Source organism: Bubalus bubalis, chromosome 1, assembly GCF_019923935.1.
Source record: "Bubalus bubalis isolate 160015118507 breed Murrah chromosome 1, NDDB_SH_1, whole genome shotgun sequence".
NCBI classification, from domain to species: Eukaryota; Metazoa; Chordata; class Mammalia; order Artiodactyla; family Bovidae; genus Bubalus; species Bubalus bubalis.
In genome coordinates, this window is record NC_059157.1 from 112,504,861 (window position 1) to 112,523,532 (window position 18,672).

Consider the following 18,672-nt stretch of genomic DNA (forward strand, 5'->3'; position numbering starts at 1 on the left):
AAGTGGCCTAATACATGTATAATTAGAGTCTCAGATGAAAAGAGATTGCCAACATCCACTGGATCATTGAAAAAGCAAGAGAGTTCCAGAAAAACATCTATTTCTGCTTTATTGACTGTGCCAAAGCCTTTGACTGTGTGGATCACAATAAACTGTGGAAAATTCTGAAAGAGATGGAAATACCAGACCACCTGACCTGCCTCTTGAGAAACCTATATGCAGGTCAGGAAGCAACAGTTAGAACTGGACATGGAACAACAGACTGGTTCCAAATAGGAAAAGGAGTACGTCATGGCTATATATTGTCACCTTGCTTATTTAACTTATATGCAGAGTACATCATGAGAAAAGCTGGGCTGGAGGAAGCACAGCTGGAATCAAGATTGCCAGGAGAAATATCAATAACCTCAGATATGCAGATGATACCACCCTTATGGCAGAAAGTGAAGAACTAAAGAGACTCTTGATGAAAGTAAAAGAGGAGAGTGAAAAACTTGGCCTAAAGCTCAACATCCAGAAAACTAAGATCATGGCATCTGGTCCCATCACTTCATGGCAAAAAGATGGGGAAACAGTGGAAACAGTGTCAGACTAATTTTTTTGGGCTCCAAAATCACTGCAGATGGTGATTGCAGCCATGAAATTAAAAGACGCTTACTCCTTGGAAGGAAAGTTATGACCAACCTAGATAGCATATTCAAAAGCAGAGACATTGCTTTGTCAACAAAGATCCGTCTAGTCAAGGCTATGGTTTTTCCTGTGGTCATGTATGGATGTGAGTTGGACTGTGAAGAAAGCTGAGTGCCAAAGAATTGATGCTTTTGAACTGTGGTGTTGGAGAAGACTCTTGAGAGTCCCTTGGACTGCAAGGAGATCTAACCAGTCTATTCTAAGGGAGATCAGTCCTGGGTGTTCATTGGAAGGACTGATGCTGAAGCTGAAACTCCAGTACTTTGGCCACCTCATGAGAAGAATTGACTCATTGGAAAAGACCCTGATGCTGGGAGGGATTGGGGGCAGGAGGAGAAGGGGACGACAGAGGATGAGATGGCTGGATGTCATCACCGACACGATGGATGTGAGTTTGAGTAAACTCTGGGAGTTGGTGATGGACAGGGAGGCCTGGTATGCTGCTATTCATGGGGTCTCAAAGAGTCAGATACGACTGAGCGACTGAACTGAACTGAACTGAAGGGAAGAGGGCATGGAGTAAGATGAAATGGGGTAGGAGGGAGAGATTGAAGAAATAATGCCAGAAGAATTTCCAAATTTGTTGATATCCTTAAATCCAGAAATATAATAATCCTAGTAGAAGAAACAGCATAAACAAAACCACACAGAACAAATTGCAGCCTGAATAAAACTACAGCAAGGCACATCATCATCATACTGCTTCAAGCAGAGAAAATCAAAGCATCAAGAGAGAAGAGACTGGGAGATTTATTTAGAGAGGAGAGAGTAACAATGATCTGGAAGTGGCTGGGGAAGCAGTGTCCTCAGGGAAGAGGTTTCAGAGGAGTAAAAAGGTGAAGATAGTGTTTATGAAAGAGCTTGATAATGTAGGGATTCCACTGATCTGCAGATTCTGAGAGCTCCAGAAGGCACAGTGGAAAGATGTTGGGAGTTCAGGCCCTGGCAGAGATGAGGTCAGATTTTAGGATGTGTGAAGCCATATTGGGATAAGGATGACCTGTGAATCTTGGGTCTTTTTTGACTAGTGTAAACAGGAAAAACAGGCACAATGTAATTAGTCCTCATAGTCTCGGAGGCAGATCCAGGTGGCGAGGCTCTGGCTGTGGGGGATAGGGACAAGTGGTCTATACCAGGAGCAATCAGAGCTTATTTTCACTCCAGCTGATGGAGCCTGAGAAGGACAGTTTTACCAGATAAAACTTATTTCCATGCATCCACTGTGTGTGTGTGTGTGTGTGTGTGGTGGAGTGGGGTTGGGTTTTTTTTTTTTTTTGGCACTCAATTTTGTATCATGATATTTAGGCACCGATTGTGGAGACTGTCTTCCTGTACCCAGTAGGTTCCCAGCAAAGGCACCATCATCCATTGGAAAGGGGCTTCCTGCAAAGTCTGGATGCCATATTTGAGTAGAATTTATTCTTATCAATCATGTTCAGTTTTCCAAAATTATTCCTGTACCTTTTATCAGATGGTTTTTGCACTCATATCCTAGTACTGTAATCACTTGGGATTTATTTATGTGAAGGTCCTAGATGTCTCATAAGCATATTTTTCTTGGGGAATTCATACTTCTTGCCAAAGTCAGTTGCTGTCTTTTTGAGTACATGGAACTACAGATTCCTGCCTTGTCAAAATTCAAATGAGATTAAGAAAGCAAGAAAACATTCTGTTCAAAACTGAGCATCAGTTGAGGTGGATTGGGTAATATTTGGTAACAATTAAAAATGAGAAAGCCACAAGCTGTGCCAGTAAGATTGCTTTATAGTAATCAGCTTTTCACAACTTCTTTATTCTTGAAAGTTTATATCAGCTGTTTTGTGCTAGCTTTGAGCAATAGTAATAGGAAACCTAGTTATTTGGACCCTAGGGCTATAAACAATGCCCCACTGCCCAGTTGGTGGCTATTTACCTTAATTACAAACCAAATACCAGGAAGAAATAAACATAATGTAGAATGTGAGCCTTATAGACCCAAATTGATAAAATTTTATCCACTATCTCATAAGGCACCCAGTATGACCTTATAAGAGCAACAGTTTGCAAGTTTAGGATGTTTATGACTATGAATGTACTTTTTATTAATTATATTTTATTTCCTGTGGCTGTAATGTGGTTTTAAAATCTGCGTTGTTAGTAGAAGCAGTAAATGAGCAGTATGTATGCATTACTTGTTCCTGAGCAGCACAATTTTCTGTTATTCCTTCTGCCAAATTATATTAATCATATTCAGATCATATAAAGCTAACTCAGTTCATGTCACAAATTATCCTCAATGTAGCGTGTGTGTGCCTGATCTGAATCTCAAGTTTATTTTCCTTGCTATGTTTAATCTGCATAATTATAGTTTTGTTGATTTTCAGTTTCCTTCAAGCAGAGAAGCCCTTTGGAAACCAAACATTTAACCATCTCCCTTCTGCCAAGAAAAGAAAACTCTGGGGGAAATAAAAGAGAGAGAAAATTTGCATTAAACAGTTTAAGTCTATTCACTGTGAAATGGTTTCAAGGGTGTTGGGTCTGGGAAAAATTGGAAGAAATGTTGCTACTTTTGCCACATACTCCAAATGAACCACCTCTGTGATGTGGCTGCTACAGAACAGTAAGGCAGCATTAATTTAGTGCTAAGAAAAGTGCAGCATTCCAACAATAAGAAGATAGAATCTTGTTATATTATTCAGCCACAGCCAGACTATTATATCTGCTTTTGGTTACTTTGTTTTTACATTTTATATTTTGTTTTGCCCTGTTATCCACATAACTGACCATTGGCACACATTTTCAAAATAGTTGATCATATTTGGGTTACAAAGGGAAGAGCTATCTGATCCACATTATCTTCTAAAACCCTAAACCATGCTTTCTCTTTTTTTTTAACAACATCATTCTATAAGTTGAAAGCCATCTGATAAATCAACAACATTAAATACTGTTGTATTAATAATCAAAGGGTTCTAATGGACTGACTCTTAAGACCCTATAACAAATTTGTCCTGATTATAATATAAAATAAGTAATTGGCCACTTGTCATTTTTTGAGAAAATTTAAAGCAATAATCTATCACGTAAAAAAAAAACCTGTGGGGGCAGTTTAGAATTTTTTAAATTAACAGCTTGCCTTTGAAAATTGGAAATTTTATATTTGAGATGTAAAACTAAAATATCTTATCTTTTAAAATTATTTTCTATATATTTTAGTGTTATATCTGAACAAAGCATTATTATCCATTCATTTCAAAAAACTGGAGCTCATAGAACTTTTTACTCAATCCTTGATGTGATCATTCAGGTTTTCTCTTAAAGTTAAAATTATTTCATATTCAGCATGTAGAGTTCTCCCTTTCCATGTTGGGAGTTATAGAGAAAAGCCATATTAGAATATAATACCAGTATGATTGAGTAAAAAAATCTTTCTTCTTAACATTGACTTACTTGAAGAGAAAATAGAAAATAATCCAGATATTTTTTCTTTTAGGTCTTCGGATAACTGTGCTTCTGACATCCTTCCTTATGGTTTTGGGAACTGGTCTAAGGTGCATACCTGTATCAGACTTAATGCTTAAAAGAAGGTAAATTATATAAATAACTTAAAACTTTTTCCCACATTTTTCTGTTATGAGTGTATTATATATGTTTGGTTATAAGCTTTTAGTAAACAGTTCTGTTTTTAAAATCAGAGGGTCATATTTATAGTAGCATTTTTTTCCCCTGACTTGGTAAATAATTGAGTATACATTTATTAGTTGTCATATGGAAGATACTGTACTAATTGTTGTGTAAATAGAGAACAAGTTAATCTTCTTCATGATATCCAGGAGCTATAATAACCATGGGAATATAATAGTATAACAAAAGGAAGAATAATACATTAATAGATAATGCCATAGAAGATTTATAACATTGCCACAAGAGACTGAGAGAAGTTTTGGCTGAGGATCTCAAAAAGATTTCATAAAGAAGGTGATAAGTAAAGTAGGCATTGAAGGATAAATAGAATTTTGATAACTATAGTTAGGGGAAGGATATTCCGGGGTATAGAGGAATAACAAGAATGAAGGCACAGAGGCAGGTAAGCACAGGTTTCTTCTGGGATGGGTAGGTAGCTTCTTTTCTGTAGAGCAGCATTTCTGCACCTGGGGTATATGGATTTATTCTCAAGGGATACTGAGTATATGAAGATTTTAAAAATTTGTTTTCCTTTCAGTTATAATATTAAAAGATGTTTTAACCAATAATAACCTGTAATTAAAAAAAACATTTTTATTGACCAGGATGTCAGTTTCCTAGTGTTTATCAAACTGGGATCCTTGGATTTGACCTTAAGAGCCATTGAGGAAATTTTCCCCATTAACAAGGAGCCATAAATGACTGATGTTTGAGAGACAGTGGTATACAGAATAAAGCATAAGAAAGCAGTCTGTAGAGATGGAGTTTAGAAAAGGGTATCCTGATTATGCATGATATTGATGCCATCCCTTAGAACCATAATCCCTCACTGGACAGTTGGGAGCCACTTAGGTTCTTAATCTGAGCAGCAATAGGGTGAGACCTATATTAGGTAAACTATTGATTTGGAGACTGTAGGATTGAACTGTAGGATTGATTACAGAGGGTTAAGAGTGCTAGCAGGAGACCAGGAAGGATGCAGTGTGAGAGCCCAAGCTGGAGTCATCCTTTCATTTCATTTGTTTATTCATTTATTAGTTCATTTATTCGACAAAATTCACTGAACTTCTCCTGTGTGCCAAGCTCTTTTCTGCACATGGGGAATGCAGCAGAAAACACGGTAGGAAAATCTTTGCCTTGTGCAGTTTACATTCCAGCTGGGGAGACTGGCAATAAACTAGATAAATAAGTTAAATATATAGTATGTGCTGTGGGAAAAAAATAGGGAAGAAGGATTTGAAATAGGACAGAAGTGAAAGGATGGTAAAATTTCAGGAAAAAATGGTTACTGGGAAGATACCTTTTGAGGGTGAAGCCTGGAGGAATGAATGGATGGATGATGTGTTATGTAAGGGGCAAGCATTCCAGGCAGAGAGAACGGCAAGTATAAAGGATGGGAAGAGAAGAGCAACCTGGCAGGGAGCCTGGCAGGCTGGATCCAAACCAGAGACTTTATGGGAAGAGGGCTGGGAAATGAGACCAGTCATGGGTGGCAACGGGAGTGTGAGACCAGGTCCTTCAAGACCGCGTAAGGACTTCAGCTTTTTTCAAGCTAGAAAATCTCTTCAGCTCTGAGCTGAAGAGAACCATGGTCACAGGCTGCTTTATTGAGGATGCAGGAGTGGGGAGACCAGGTAGGGAATCAGTGCAATAAAGCACATGAGAGATGATGCTAACTTGAGCCATAGAGGTGGCAGTGGTGGTGGTGAGGAGTGGTCAAATCGGATTATATTTTGAAGGACCTGCTGATGGATTGAATAAAGGGAATAACAGGAAGTGAGGAGTCCAGAATGACTGTCTTACCCTGAGAAGTTGTGGGAATGGAAAGGATAGCATAGATGTCAAAGAGAACATGTGAGAAAGACATCAGAGGTGATGTGACTGAGGTTGCACTCTGGAGACTCTGACATTGTTGATTCCATTAACAGACACAAGGGACCCAGGAGGAGAAGGAGTGGATTTTAGGTACAAGATGTTGACTTTTATTTGGAACAGAATTTTTCATTTTCAAAATAAATGCTGTTCATTTTCAGATTTTCAAAATATGTTATCTTTCCAGAAAATTGAGAGTATAAGTGTTTAATATTTTTAAAGGCAGATATCATTTGGGTTTCTGTGGAATGCTGCTCTTCATACCCTATCCTTCTGAGTGAGATTTTAACAGATGTTTCATTGTGTTTGAAATGTTCTTAATTTTTCAAATATACAGGTTTTTTTTTTTTTTAGCATCTATAGTTTTTAAGTACAAACTTCAGTATAAGCTGAAATTCAATAATGCGTTCTTTAAAAATGCTTCCTAGTATTCTGGTAGCTTTTCTTCTGTTTTTGGCCATCTATTCTATTGTTTCTCTCTAGTTTTATATCCCTTCATATCCTTTCCAAATATAAAATTATAGGAATAATAAAGAGTTGACTCTGTGGTGGAGAAAATGATATGAAAAATAAATAGAGCTCATAAAGAAATGTAAACAAAGATAGAAAGGAAAGAGAAGAAAGAAAGAATTCTCAGAGATTGAACCTTTCATAAAAAGAAAGTATAAATTGAATTCCTCATCCTTTGTGTGTTCACCTATCATATAAGGAATATGGGACTATTATCCCCTTGAAATGAGACTTCATTTATGTCCATGCAATATTTCTTTAGAGCAATATTATTAACAACACACATGCAGCTGTTACAATGAAAATGCTCCAGTTAGAATGCTTATTTTTGACTAGAAGCCTTATTAGATTACCACTTTTAAGCTTAAGACTCCCACTTGACCCTGAACCGGAAGGGATAAAGGCCTTCTGTGCATTTGGCCAGGACTGAAACAAGTATTAGCAACCTGTTTCTGTGCCCCTGTTTCACTTGAAGCTTTTTGAGCTTCTGACCCGGCCTTCTGAATAGTGACCCTGTACCTTTTACTTCCTGTATCTTAGCTTTTATGAGTCTTAAGACATGTGAGAAGCAGCTTTTTGATAAGCCCTTTCTTCAATCACAACTATTAATACCACCTTCCAAATGGTGTTTTACCTCTTCATAGTATCAGTTTTTCTTTTATCTACATATAGATATGCCACTTTTCTCTTATTAACACCACAAATAAATAAGGAACTTAGAATAATGAACTATAAAGTATTTCTTCTATGATTGGGAAGCAAATCATATATTAAAAAAATACTAGATGTCATTACTCTATAGTGTGAAATGCAATATGGCATGCCCAGTAAACAATTTACAGACTTCCAGAAGGTGAACTTACAGTAGGTTATATCTGCTTTTAATCCTAGGTGTATCCAATAATTTCCATGACATATTATCTTTCAAATCAGTATAATTTTTATTAATATTAATAATAGATTACTATGCTATGCTAAGTCACTTCAGTCGTGTCCGACTCTGTGTGACCCCATAGACGGCAGCCACCAGGCTCCCCCGTCCTTGGGATTCTCCAGGCAAGAACACTGGAGTGGGTTGCCATTTCCTTCTCCAATGCATGAAAGTGAAAAGTGAAAGTGAAGTTGCTCAGCCGTGTCCGACTCTTAGCGACCCCATGGACTGCAGCCTACCAGGCTCCTCCATCCATGGGATTCTCCAGGCAAAAGTACTGGAGTGGGGTGCCATATGATAAATAGTTAAATAGTATGGTTCTAGTAAACGTAGATTTTCTGTAAATATACTCCATTGTAAAATGCTTTGTAGCTGACAGTCTTAAATTTAAAATGATCATAGCAGAAAAAATGAGTTGTTTAGTAAATGGTTTTATGATAACTGCTTAGCTATCTGAAAAAAGAATGAGGAAGAGCCCTATATCTGTCCTACCACTTAAGTAAATTCCAGTTGGATAAACCGTTTAAGTATAAAATGTGAACCATAGAAATATTAGAAGATGAGACTAATTTTAGAATGGCAAAGGCCTTCCAACTAAGACACAAATCTCAGAAGCCATAGAAAAGTATAATACTTTTGACTATGTAAAAGTTTAGAATATCTGCATGATTAAATATACTGTAAAAATACATATGTATATATATACTATAAAACAAAGTCAAAAGAAAAGTTAAAAACTGTGAAATGTTTGCAACAATAAGGCAAATGGATAATTTCCTTAGTTGAAAAGAACTCTGTCAAGTCAATAAGAAAAATAGCAAGTCAGTAGGAAAATGAGTGATAGATATGAGCAAGTAATTACAGAAATTGAAATACAAATCTTAAGAAAAGATACTCAACAACTTCATCATAGTTAAAGAAAATTGAAAAAGCAATTGTATGTCTGATTATTGGCAAAGATGAAAAAATATGATAATGTGCTGTGTTGCCTGAGGTATAGGGGAAAAAATAGGTGTTACAAGTAATTTGGAGAATTCTATATAGAGGGCATTTTTACAGTATTTATTAAATTAAAAATGTACATGTCCTTTAACCCAATAGTTGTCCTTCTAGAAAATTAGCCCACATATAAAGCTATATCATTTTGGAAGGACAGTCATGTTTGTGTAGTTTTGCTTGTAATAGCAAAAGGCTGATTACAACCCAAATGTCTTTAGCAGAGGGATAGTGATGATGAAGTATACAGTGAAATAGTATGTAGCTGTGAAAAGGGAGTAAAAGTTCTGTTAAGTGCTGATTTGGAAATATCTCCAAGATATTGTTGAGTTTGAGAAAAGACAAAGTTATAATATTATGTTTAATATATTCCTACTTAGAAAAAAAGTGAGAGGGATGTATTTGTCCAGGACTGTTGCTGAAAGAAACCATTACTGTTGGTTGTTTCTGAGGAGGAAGCCTGGGAACCTAGAAGTCTGGGGTGGAAAGGAGAGTTACTTTTTATTTTATACTCTTAACTCTGCTTGAGAATATCTTTACCTTGTGCTAATCTTACGTTTTGGAGTGAAAATACTAAGAGAATCTAAAATGATCACATCAGATCTTCAATAATGACAATAAGAGAAAGAAAAGTATAAGCACTTATGAAAGAAAATGGACATAATACACATACTTAACAAATGTTTGTTCCTAGATTTCATTATTTAAATCAAAACTTGGGAGTCAACTTTTATTGACAGTCTATTTATTTGTAAAGGATATGCTAAGCTGTGTAAAAAGATGAAAAATACACAAGTTCAATAAATAAATTTATTTTTCTCCTAAAGAACAGTCTGAAAGATAATGGGCTGCCCTAGACCAGGTAGGCAGCTCTGTTCCAGGGACTCAAGTTCCTTTTCTGTTGTTCTAACATCCCCTGTGGTAATATTCCTGTCCAGGTGGTCAAAGCTGACTCATTATCATGCTTTCATTCCAGTCCACAGGAAGGAGAAATAGGACGTCCAGGGCAAGTGACTACGTCTTTAGGTGTTGACCAGGAAGCTGTATGTATCAATTCTAATCACACCCCACTGGTACAGACTTAGTCATATGGCCACACCTGTCTGCAAGAGGAGCTGGACATGTAGCTCAGCAGCCATGCCCCCAGTTAAAATGCAAGGATGCTAAAGAAAAAAAAAAGATATAGCTATCACAGGACTGGAAAAGGTCAGTTTTCATTCCAATCCCTAAGAAAGGCAATGCCAAAGAATGCTCAAACTACCACACAATTGCACTCATCTCACACACTAGTTGGAGAAGGCAATGGCACCCCACTCCAGTACTCTTGCCTGGAAAATCCCATGGATGGAGGAGCCTGGTGGGCTGCAGTCCATGGGGTCGCTAAGAGTCAGACACGACTGAGTGACTTCACTTTCACTTTCCACTTTCATGCATTGGAGAAGGAAATGGCAACCCACTCCAGTGTTCTTGCCTGGAGAATCCCAGGGATGGGGAAGCCTGGTGGGCTGCTGTCTATGGGGTCGCACAGAGTTAGACACGACTGAAACGACTTAGCAGCAGCAGCACACACTAGTAAAGTAATGCTCAAAATTCTCCAAGCCAGGCTTCAACAGTACATGAACCATGAACTTCCAGATGTTCAAGCTGGTTTTAGAAGAGGCAGAGGAACCAGAAATCAAATTGCCAACATTCGTTGGATCATCGAAAAAGCGAGAAAGTCCCAGGAAAAAATCTATTTCTGTTTTATTGACTATGCCAGAGCCTTTGACTGTGTGGATCACAATAAACTATGGAAAATTCTTAAAGAGATGGGAATACCAGACCAGCTGACCTGCCTCTTAAGAAATCTGTATGCAGGTCAGAAAGCAACAGTTAGAACTGGACATGGAACAACAGACTGGTTCCAAATAGGAAAAGGAGTATGTCAAGGCTATATATTGTCACCCTGCTTATTTAACTTATATGCAGAGTACATCATGAGAAACGCTGGGCTGGAGGAAGCACAAGCTGGAATCAAGATTGCCAGGAGAAATATCAATAACCTCATATATGCAGATGACACCACCCTTATGGCAGAAAGTGAAGAAGAACTAAAGAGCCTCTTGATGAAAGTGAAAGAGGAGACTGAAAAAGTTGGCTTAAAGCTCAACATTCAGAAGACAAAAATCATGGCATCCAGTCCCATCACTTCATGGCAAATAGATGGAGAAACAGTGGAAACAGTGGCAGACTTTATTTTGGGGGGGCTCCAAAATCACTGCAGATGGTGATTGCAGCCATGAAATAAAAAGATGCTTACTCCTTGGAAGAAAAGTTATGACCAACCTAGACAGCATATTAAAAATCAAAGACATTACTTTGCCAACAAAGGTCCATCTAGTTAAGCCTATGGTTTTCCCAGTAGTCATGTATGGATGTTGGACTATAAAAAAAGCCGAGCACCGAAGAATTGATGCTTTTGAACTGTGGTGTTGGAAAAGACTTGAGAGTCTCTTGGACTGCAAGGAAATCCAACCAGTCAATCCTAAAGGATATCGGTCCTGAATATTCATTGGAAGGACTGATGTTGAAGCTGAAACGTCAATACTTAGGCCACCTGATGTGAAGAACTGACTCATTTGAAAAGACCCTGATGCTGGGAAACATTGAAGGTAGAAGGAGAAGGGGATGACAGAGGATGAGATGGTTCGATGGCATCATGGACTGAATAGACAAGAGTTTGAGTAAACTCTAGGAGATGGTGATGAACAAGGAGGTCTGGTGTGCTGCAGTCCATAGGGTGACAAAGAGTCGGACATGACTAAGTGACTGAACTGAACTGATCACAATGTAAACAGAGATAGTGGTACAAAGCACTCAATTAAGCAGTGTTCTTCTGGGTAAGAAATCTTAGCTAGAAGCAAGTACATCCTGTTGAAGATTATGGAAGCCTCATTTTCCCCATGGAATGTCATATTTGGTTTCTTTTTGTAGAAGTGGGAGGATTTGTCCTATGTCCCATGTAACAAAGTTGGTTTGTAAATTAATTTAGGAAATAATAGCAACAACAACAACAACAAATGCATGGATACTATAATGAAAGAAAGTGGGAATGGATGTAAAAAGACACTTAATAGTCTCTGCTGTCTAATGTCCTCATGTGCCCCCTCTGCCTATACAGAAAACATGTTCGTCCTTCCTCAAAGGAGAAAATCCACAGTTCTGTCCAGTTGCTGCATCTAGCCTGAAATCTAGAATCTCTGGCTTTTATCAGGTCTTCATGGTTCTCTGGGAGTAACTCCTTTGATTGTTCTTTGTGATTTTTGGCTTTGAGCTTGGGAAGGCTCTTTTTGGGTCCATTGTTCTTAGTGAATACACCTGTAGGTGCAACATATGCCATTCTTAGGGGCTGTGTCTTTTGTGTTTGCTGATGCTGATTTGGGGACCTCAGGATTGCTTTAGGAATCAAGCAATCTTTAAGTTTCGTAGAACCATTTTGTGGTGTCTTTGGTGACACACTTCCCTCAAACACTTAGTAGGCTTCTTCTCTACTTATATCCCGGAGAAGGCAATGGCACCCCACTCCAGTACTCTTGCCTGGAACATCCCATGGATGGAGGAGCCTGGTGGGCTGCAGTCCATGGGGTCGCTAAGAGTCGGACATGACTAAGCGACTTCACTTTCACTTTTCACTTTCATGCATTGGAGAAGGAAATGGCAACCCACTCCAATATTCTTGCCTGGAGAATCCCAGGGATGGGGGAGCCTGGTGGGCTGCTGTCTATGGGGTCGCACAGAGTCGGACACGACTGAAGCGACTTAGCAGCAGCAGCAGCTACTTATATCCAGTAGGTTCACGTAAATGAAGCCACACCTAAAGATTTTTACTTAAGGCTATGGTTCTTACTCCTGCTGAATCTCCTTTCCTATACTCCTTTTGTGCTCAGCTTATCCCTTTCCCCTCAATTTCACGGTGGCTACGTGGACGCCATCTGTAAAAAGTTAGGCCTGGGTTGGAAAATAACACCTTTAATTTGATCTTTGCTGCTAGACAGGCTCTGAAAGACATTATTTCCTGCCATTTAAAGGTACAGAAGCAACCTGAGGCTTCAAATTCCTAGATTCTCATTAAATTTGGATAGCAGGCCTTGGGCAAAGAGAAACTCTCTTAGTAGAGCTCTTGTCCCTTCTGTGTATGCTGGCAAACCAGCCAACACTTGTTTGCCTCCACCTCTCTTGTAGTGCCATCCTAAAATTAGCAAGAGGTGGGAAACAGAGTAGTCTTCTGATTTTTTCCACCAAGTTCTAGGTAATCACAAGCAGTGGTTTTGCTGTATCTCACAAATCACCTGCCTTTTCGGCCTGCAGCCTAACCACTATGCTATGCTATGCCATGCTAAGTCACTTCAGTCGTGTCCAACTCTGTGCGACCCCACAGACGGCAGCACACCAGGCTCCCCCGTCCCTGGGATTCTCCAGGCAAGAAAGACTGGAGTGGGTTGCCATTTCCTTCTCCAATGCATGAAAGTGAAAAGAGAAAGTGAAGTCGCTCAGTCGTGTCCGACTCCTAGCGACTCCATGGACTGCAGCCCACCAGGCTCCTCCATCCATGGGATGTTCCAGGCAAGTGTACTGGAGTGGGGTGCCATTGCCTTCTCTGAACCACTAAGCCAGTGCCAAATATGTTATGCCTTTCCAAATGCAAAATCCTATTCTGCAGCTAATTTCTCAATCAAGGAACAGTTAAGCTGTTATAATGAGGTGTCTCAAAATATAGTAACTCAAACAAGATAGTATTTCTTTCTAATGTGATAGTCCAGAGTTGGCAGGGAGGCCTAGGCATAGGCAGCTCTGTCCTACAAAGGGACCTAAGTGCCTTTATCTTGTTGCTCCCCTAGGGAGATGACCTCAGCAGGACAGTCCAGAGCAATGCATCCGCACTGTAGTCACATTTCATCCTATATGCAGAGGGGGAGGGGGACCAGGGAGATTATTTTGTTCTCATGGGAGTGACCTTGAAATCTTCCTACTCTCATCACATTGGCCCAGACTTGGCAATAAGGCCCCACCTTGCTGCAAGGGGAGCTTGGAAATGCAAACTGTAATTTACCCTAGCACAAACTTGGGGTGTTCTGTACCTAAAAGGAAATTAGAAATAATTTATTGTCTCTACCACAGGCAATCTGGCTGTCTATTTAGGAGAAAAAGATCATATTAGATCCTCATTTCATGCTGTTAAGCTGTTAAGTCACTTCAGTTGTGTCCGACTCTGTGTGACCACATAGACGTCAGCCCACCAGGCTCTCCTGCCCCTGGGATTCTCCAGGCAAGAAAACTGGAGTGGGTTGCCATTTCCTTCTCCAATGCATGAAAGTGAAAAATGAAAGTGAAGTCGCTCAGTCGTGTACGACTCTTAGCGACCCCATGGACTGCAGCCCACCAGGCTCCTCCATCCATGGGATTCTCCAGGCAAGAGTACTGGAGTGGGGTGCCATTGCCTCATTTCATACCATACACCAAAATAAATTCAGATGAACTAAATAGTTAAATATTTAATTGAAAAACAACATATAGGAATATTTATCTGATCTCTACATAGAAATTTTTTTTCTAAAGTATGAAAAACAGAGGAAAATTATAAAGATAAAAATTGATAGATGTGGCCATTTACAAATTATTAAGTGTAAACACTCAAGTCTCTTATATAAAATGATATAGAACAGCCTGCCTTCCATACCTGGCATGTGGAACTTAGGAATAGACAGGGCCAACTGTATTACTATTTTGTTGGATTGCCCAACTTTGTATTTCTGAAATGTGCTAGGAGCTCTCTTTTATGTTTGTTCAAATAAAGCATATGTTTATCCACCATAAAAAAAAAATTAAATGTACAGATTGTTAAGCTTAAAACAGAATTGACCAAAAGGAAAAATATTTGTCAAAATAAAGGCAAGAACAGGTAAATAAATATATATAAATATATTAAACACTCATTCAAAATAAGAAAAATTGTAGTATACCAATGGAAAAAAAGACCAGTAGTCAAAAAAGAAATACAGATTAAAACAAGGAGTTGCCTTTTGGCCTTACCAAGTGTGGTAGGCAGAATAATGCCCCCATCCCCCAAAGATGTCCACTTTCTAATACCCAGAACCTGTGAATGTGTTCTGATACATGGCAAAGGAGAGCTCCAATTGTAGATGGGATTAAATTTGCTAATCATCTGACCCTAAAATAGGAAGAGTATCCTGGGTTATCCAGGTGTGCCCAGTGTAATCATAAAAGCCCTTAAATAAGAGAGAGAAGAGGAAGTCAGAGAGATGCAATGTGAAAAGAACTCAAATCCCTGTTGCTGGCTTTGAAGATAGAGGAAGGGGGCCAGGAACCAAGGAAAGCTGGCGTCTGGCAGAAGCTGACAGAGGCAAGGAAGCAAATTCTTCTCCAGAGCCTCCAGAAGGGAACACAGCCATGATACACTTTGACTTTAGCTCAGTGAGACCCTTGTTGGACTTCTGATTTACAGAACTGTAAGAGAATAAATGAGTCTTGTCTTAAAGCCACTAAGTTTGTGGTAATTTGTTAAAACATCAATAGAAGACTAATACACCAAATTTGTGTGTATGTGTATTGTTTATTTTTCTATTAAAATTGAAAAAATATTTTTTTATTTTTATGTGCATATTTTTAAAATATGGGTACTCAGTGCTGGTGGGACAGACACTGCCGCCCACTGTTGATGGGAATGTAAATTACTTCAGACTCTTCTGAAATACAACTTTGGAGTATATATTTCATAAGGGGCTTCCCTGTTGGCTCAATGGTAAAGAATCCCTCTGCCAATGTAGGAGACAGTTTCAATCCCTGGGTCGGGAAGATCCCCTAGAGAAGGGAATGGCCACCCACTCCAGAATTCTTGCCTGGAAAATTCCATGGACAGAGGAGCCTGGTGAGCTAGTCCATAGGGTTGCAAAAGAGTTGGACACAACTTAGCGACTAAGCAACAACAAGAAAATCTTCATACCCTCCAACCTGTTGACCCTAAGGAAACAATTTGGAAATGGCAAATATTTTCATACAGAGACTATCACAACTGCATTATTAATATTAGCAAATAAGTAACAAACATTAGGAAAATGTCAAGTGAGTTTTCGTACATCTATATGATACTCTATCAATGGAGCCATTAACAATTATGATGGTAAAGAATGAAATAAAAAATGCTTCAGTAGAGTATAAAGTTAAAATGATTTAGTGCATAAAACTGTATTTTCAATATAATATCTATGATTACCTGTGCCTAAGTCTTAAGTGGGAGATGCATTTAAAAAAGAAAAAAAAAAAGACTGAAAAATCAAAAGATTAGTAGTGATTATGTGAGTTACTGAATTATTGAACTTACGGATTTTTTTCTTCTCTATACACTTATTTTCTACTACAAGTATATATACTTTTAAACTAAGAGAATAAAATAAAAGTTATGAGACAAGGAAAATGTTATGAGCCCAACTAGGGGGAAGTAGTAGGTCTCTCAGACCAAGGCTAAGTCCGTTTTTCCCCGTGCCTTGCTGAGAGATTATCGTATTTGGCCTTAATAATAATCCTGTGAAATAAAGTACCTTTTGGGAAATTGAAACAGAAAGAGAGTAAGTGGTTCACCAAAGATTATACAGTTAATAAATTTAGCTAAGGCTAGAAGCTATCTTTTGATATCTAACCAATATTCTTTTTTATCATGTGTTTTTATGAACTTTCTATAACTGTTCGTGAGAAGTTATTATTATAAGCTTCTTTAGGGCCAAGACTATAGTATTTATTTTTATATTACCTTTAATGTCTATCTGAAGATGCCTTGACCATAGTAGATATGCAATAGATATTTTTAATTGACTCATAACTGGCCAAAATTACTAAAGGGTACAAAAGGGAAATAGATTTTCATAAAAGAAACTGAGGCTATGGTAAAAATCTTAAGAAAGCCCATTCTTTTTCACCATTTCACTCTCTTTCTCCCTTCTCTTTTTCCTGTAATTAATTCATAACATCTCTGACCTTTTTTATTATCTTCTTACACTAATAAAGGAAAGCTATTACTGGCACTTTGAACCATTGTCAATATCCAGGAAATTCTTTAACACAAGAGTTTATTCTCATGAAAGATGATTAAGAATTGGAAGTTGAGAGAAAGCTTCTGAACCTCTGGCATGTTAAGTGTTAGAGATGAGTATTTTTATGGATTCTAAATCATAAAAATGCATTGAATTTAAGTTAAGAGTACTGGACTTACGGTAAGGAAATAGCTGCTCAGTTTCTAAAATGTTGACTCTTTAATGTTATCCCCAGTGCTAGTCACGATTCTCTGCACATAATAAAAATACACTAGCTACTGCATGCCTTTAGATCTGAGAACCTTGGGTTATTTCAATAATCAGTGATTTTTATCATCACTGTTAGTTACAGAGAACCTTCCAAATGAGGCCATGTGGAAGAGTAGAAAGATTCATGGACCGATGAAATCAGGTTTAATTTTGATTTCTGGTCTTGTCTTAACCATTAGCTAGTATGACTTTGGAACTCCCCCCACTAATACTTTCTGGAGAAAGAATGTTATAAATAAGTTATAAACTAAGTGTGATTTAAAATATATTATTAGCTTTTCTGGATCTCAGGGTTTTTTAATAAAATGAAGAGGATAGGTTATCTTGCTGAGGTTTGAAGTCTCTTCCAACTATAAAAATTCTAATTCTGAAACATCATATTACTCTAAGTATAAAATAATTTAAGAATCCTAGGTATTTGTTCCAGAATGTCAGAAAGCAAAAGATTGGGATGCAAAATATCATTACATACAAGCTAAAATGTCGAGTTCATGAGAAAACATGAACTTAGAGGTCTTCAGTTTGAACTTTAGCTGTTGGCATTTGTTTGAAAAGCTATAGTATATTGAATCATATGAAAAGGAATGCAGCTGTGCATAAATGCTACACCACGTGCCCCTGAACCCCAGCCTGTCCACAACAGGAGCAGTGGTTGGTGTGTACAGAACCAAGGCAAACAGCCCGGCCATGGCAGGGGTCCCCAGGCTCAGCAGTACTGACGCTGGTGGACTGCTAGCCCACTTCCTAGCCTTTACCACCCGATTCTACCAGTGCTGGAGAAACTCCCAAAGCTCTGATCTAATCTTCTCAGCCCACTAGGGAAATTCCCCTCTTTTCCACCTGGCCTGTGGGGAAGGCACAAACTAGGCCTCAAGTAGGCAGAAGCTAGGTGAGCAGAACAAAATTGACAAAGAAAAAAGACCCGAGAAAGAAGGGGAAAAAAGGAAGTTTGGTGGGCTAGGGGGAGAGATGAGAGGGAGTAAATTAAGGGACAGTGAGAGGAGACTGGGATGAAGGAAAGCCTTGCACGACTGTCACAGCTTGACCTGCAGAGGTCAGGACACCTGCAGCCTCCTAACCAATGTATGGCTACCCATCTTCATCAGGCGCAAAGTTTCAGGTGAGGAAGCCAGGGTTAGCCCCCTTGAATTAACCAGTCCGCTTTCTTCAGAAGCTCCCTTATGCTCCAGAGCTTATTGCCCAGGAGACAAAACTACGTCCTCGTACTGCTAATTTCTGCCTGCCCACCTGTGGTGCACGACGCTTGAGACAGTGCTGAAGCCTTGACCTTGCTCTTACTGCCCTCAGTGTCTTTTTCTAAAAGTTTTGTTTCCCAAATTTGGGGGAAAATTTGTTTTTTGTTTTGCTGACTATAAGCTTTTTAAAACCTAAAAGTGGAACTGATGTGATGTATGTGGTGGAACCTTGTGAGGTTTGAACCGCGTGATCCCAGTTCCCTGTTCTTGGATCCTAGAGAGCATCCCCACTCTCTTCTCACTCTGGGGAGTTTAGAAACCACAGTTCTGACCCACAAGGAACTTAGCTGATAACTGCAAAACAAAACTAAAGCACATAGTGATGATCCAGAAAAATTAAGTTATGAGATCTACTTTACTTAGCGGAAGATTGTGGATAACACCTCTTTTGTTTTTCTGT

General features: G+C 38.7%; 1 protein-coding gene across 1 annotated transcript in view; it reads left to right on the forward strand.

The window, feature by feature from the left end:
• The window catches only part of SLC49A4 (solute carrier family 49 member 4), an 86,996-nt gene that overhangs the window by 7,055 nt on the left and 61,269 nt on the right, over positions 1-18,672 (forward strand). Inside the window, exon 2 of the mRNA XM_006044215.4 lies at positions 4,163-4,256. Coding sequence (XP_006044277.1) covers positions 4,163-4,256 — 94 coding nt within the window. The remainder of the gene's footprint in view (positions 1-4,162; positions 4,257-18,672) is intronic.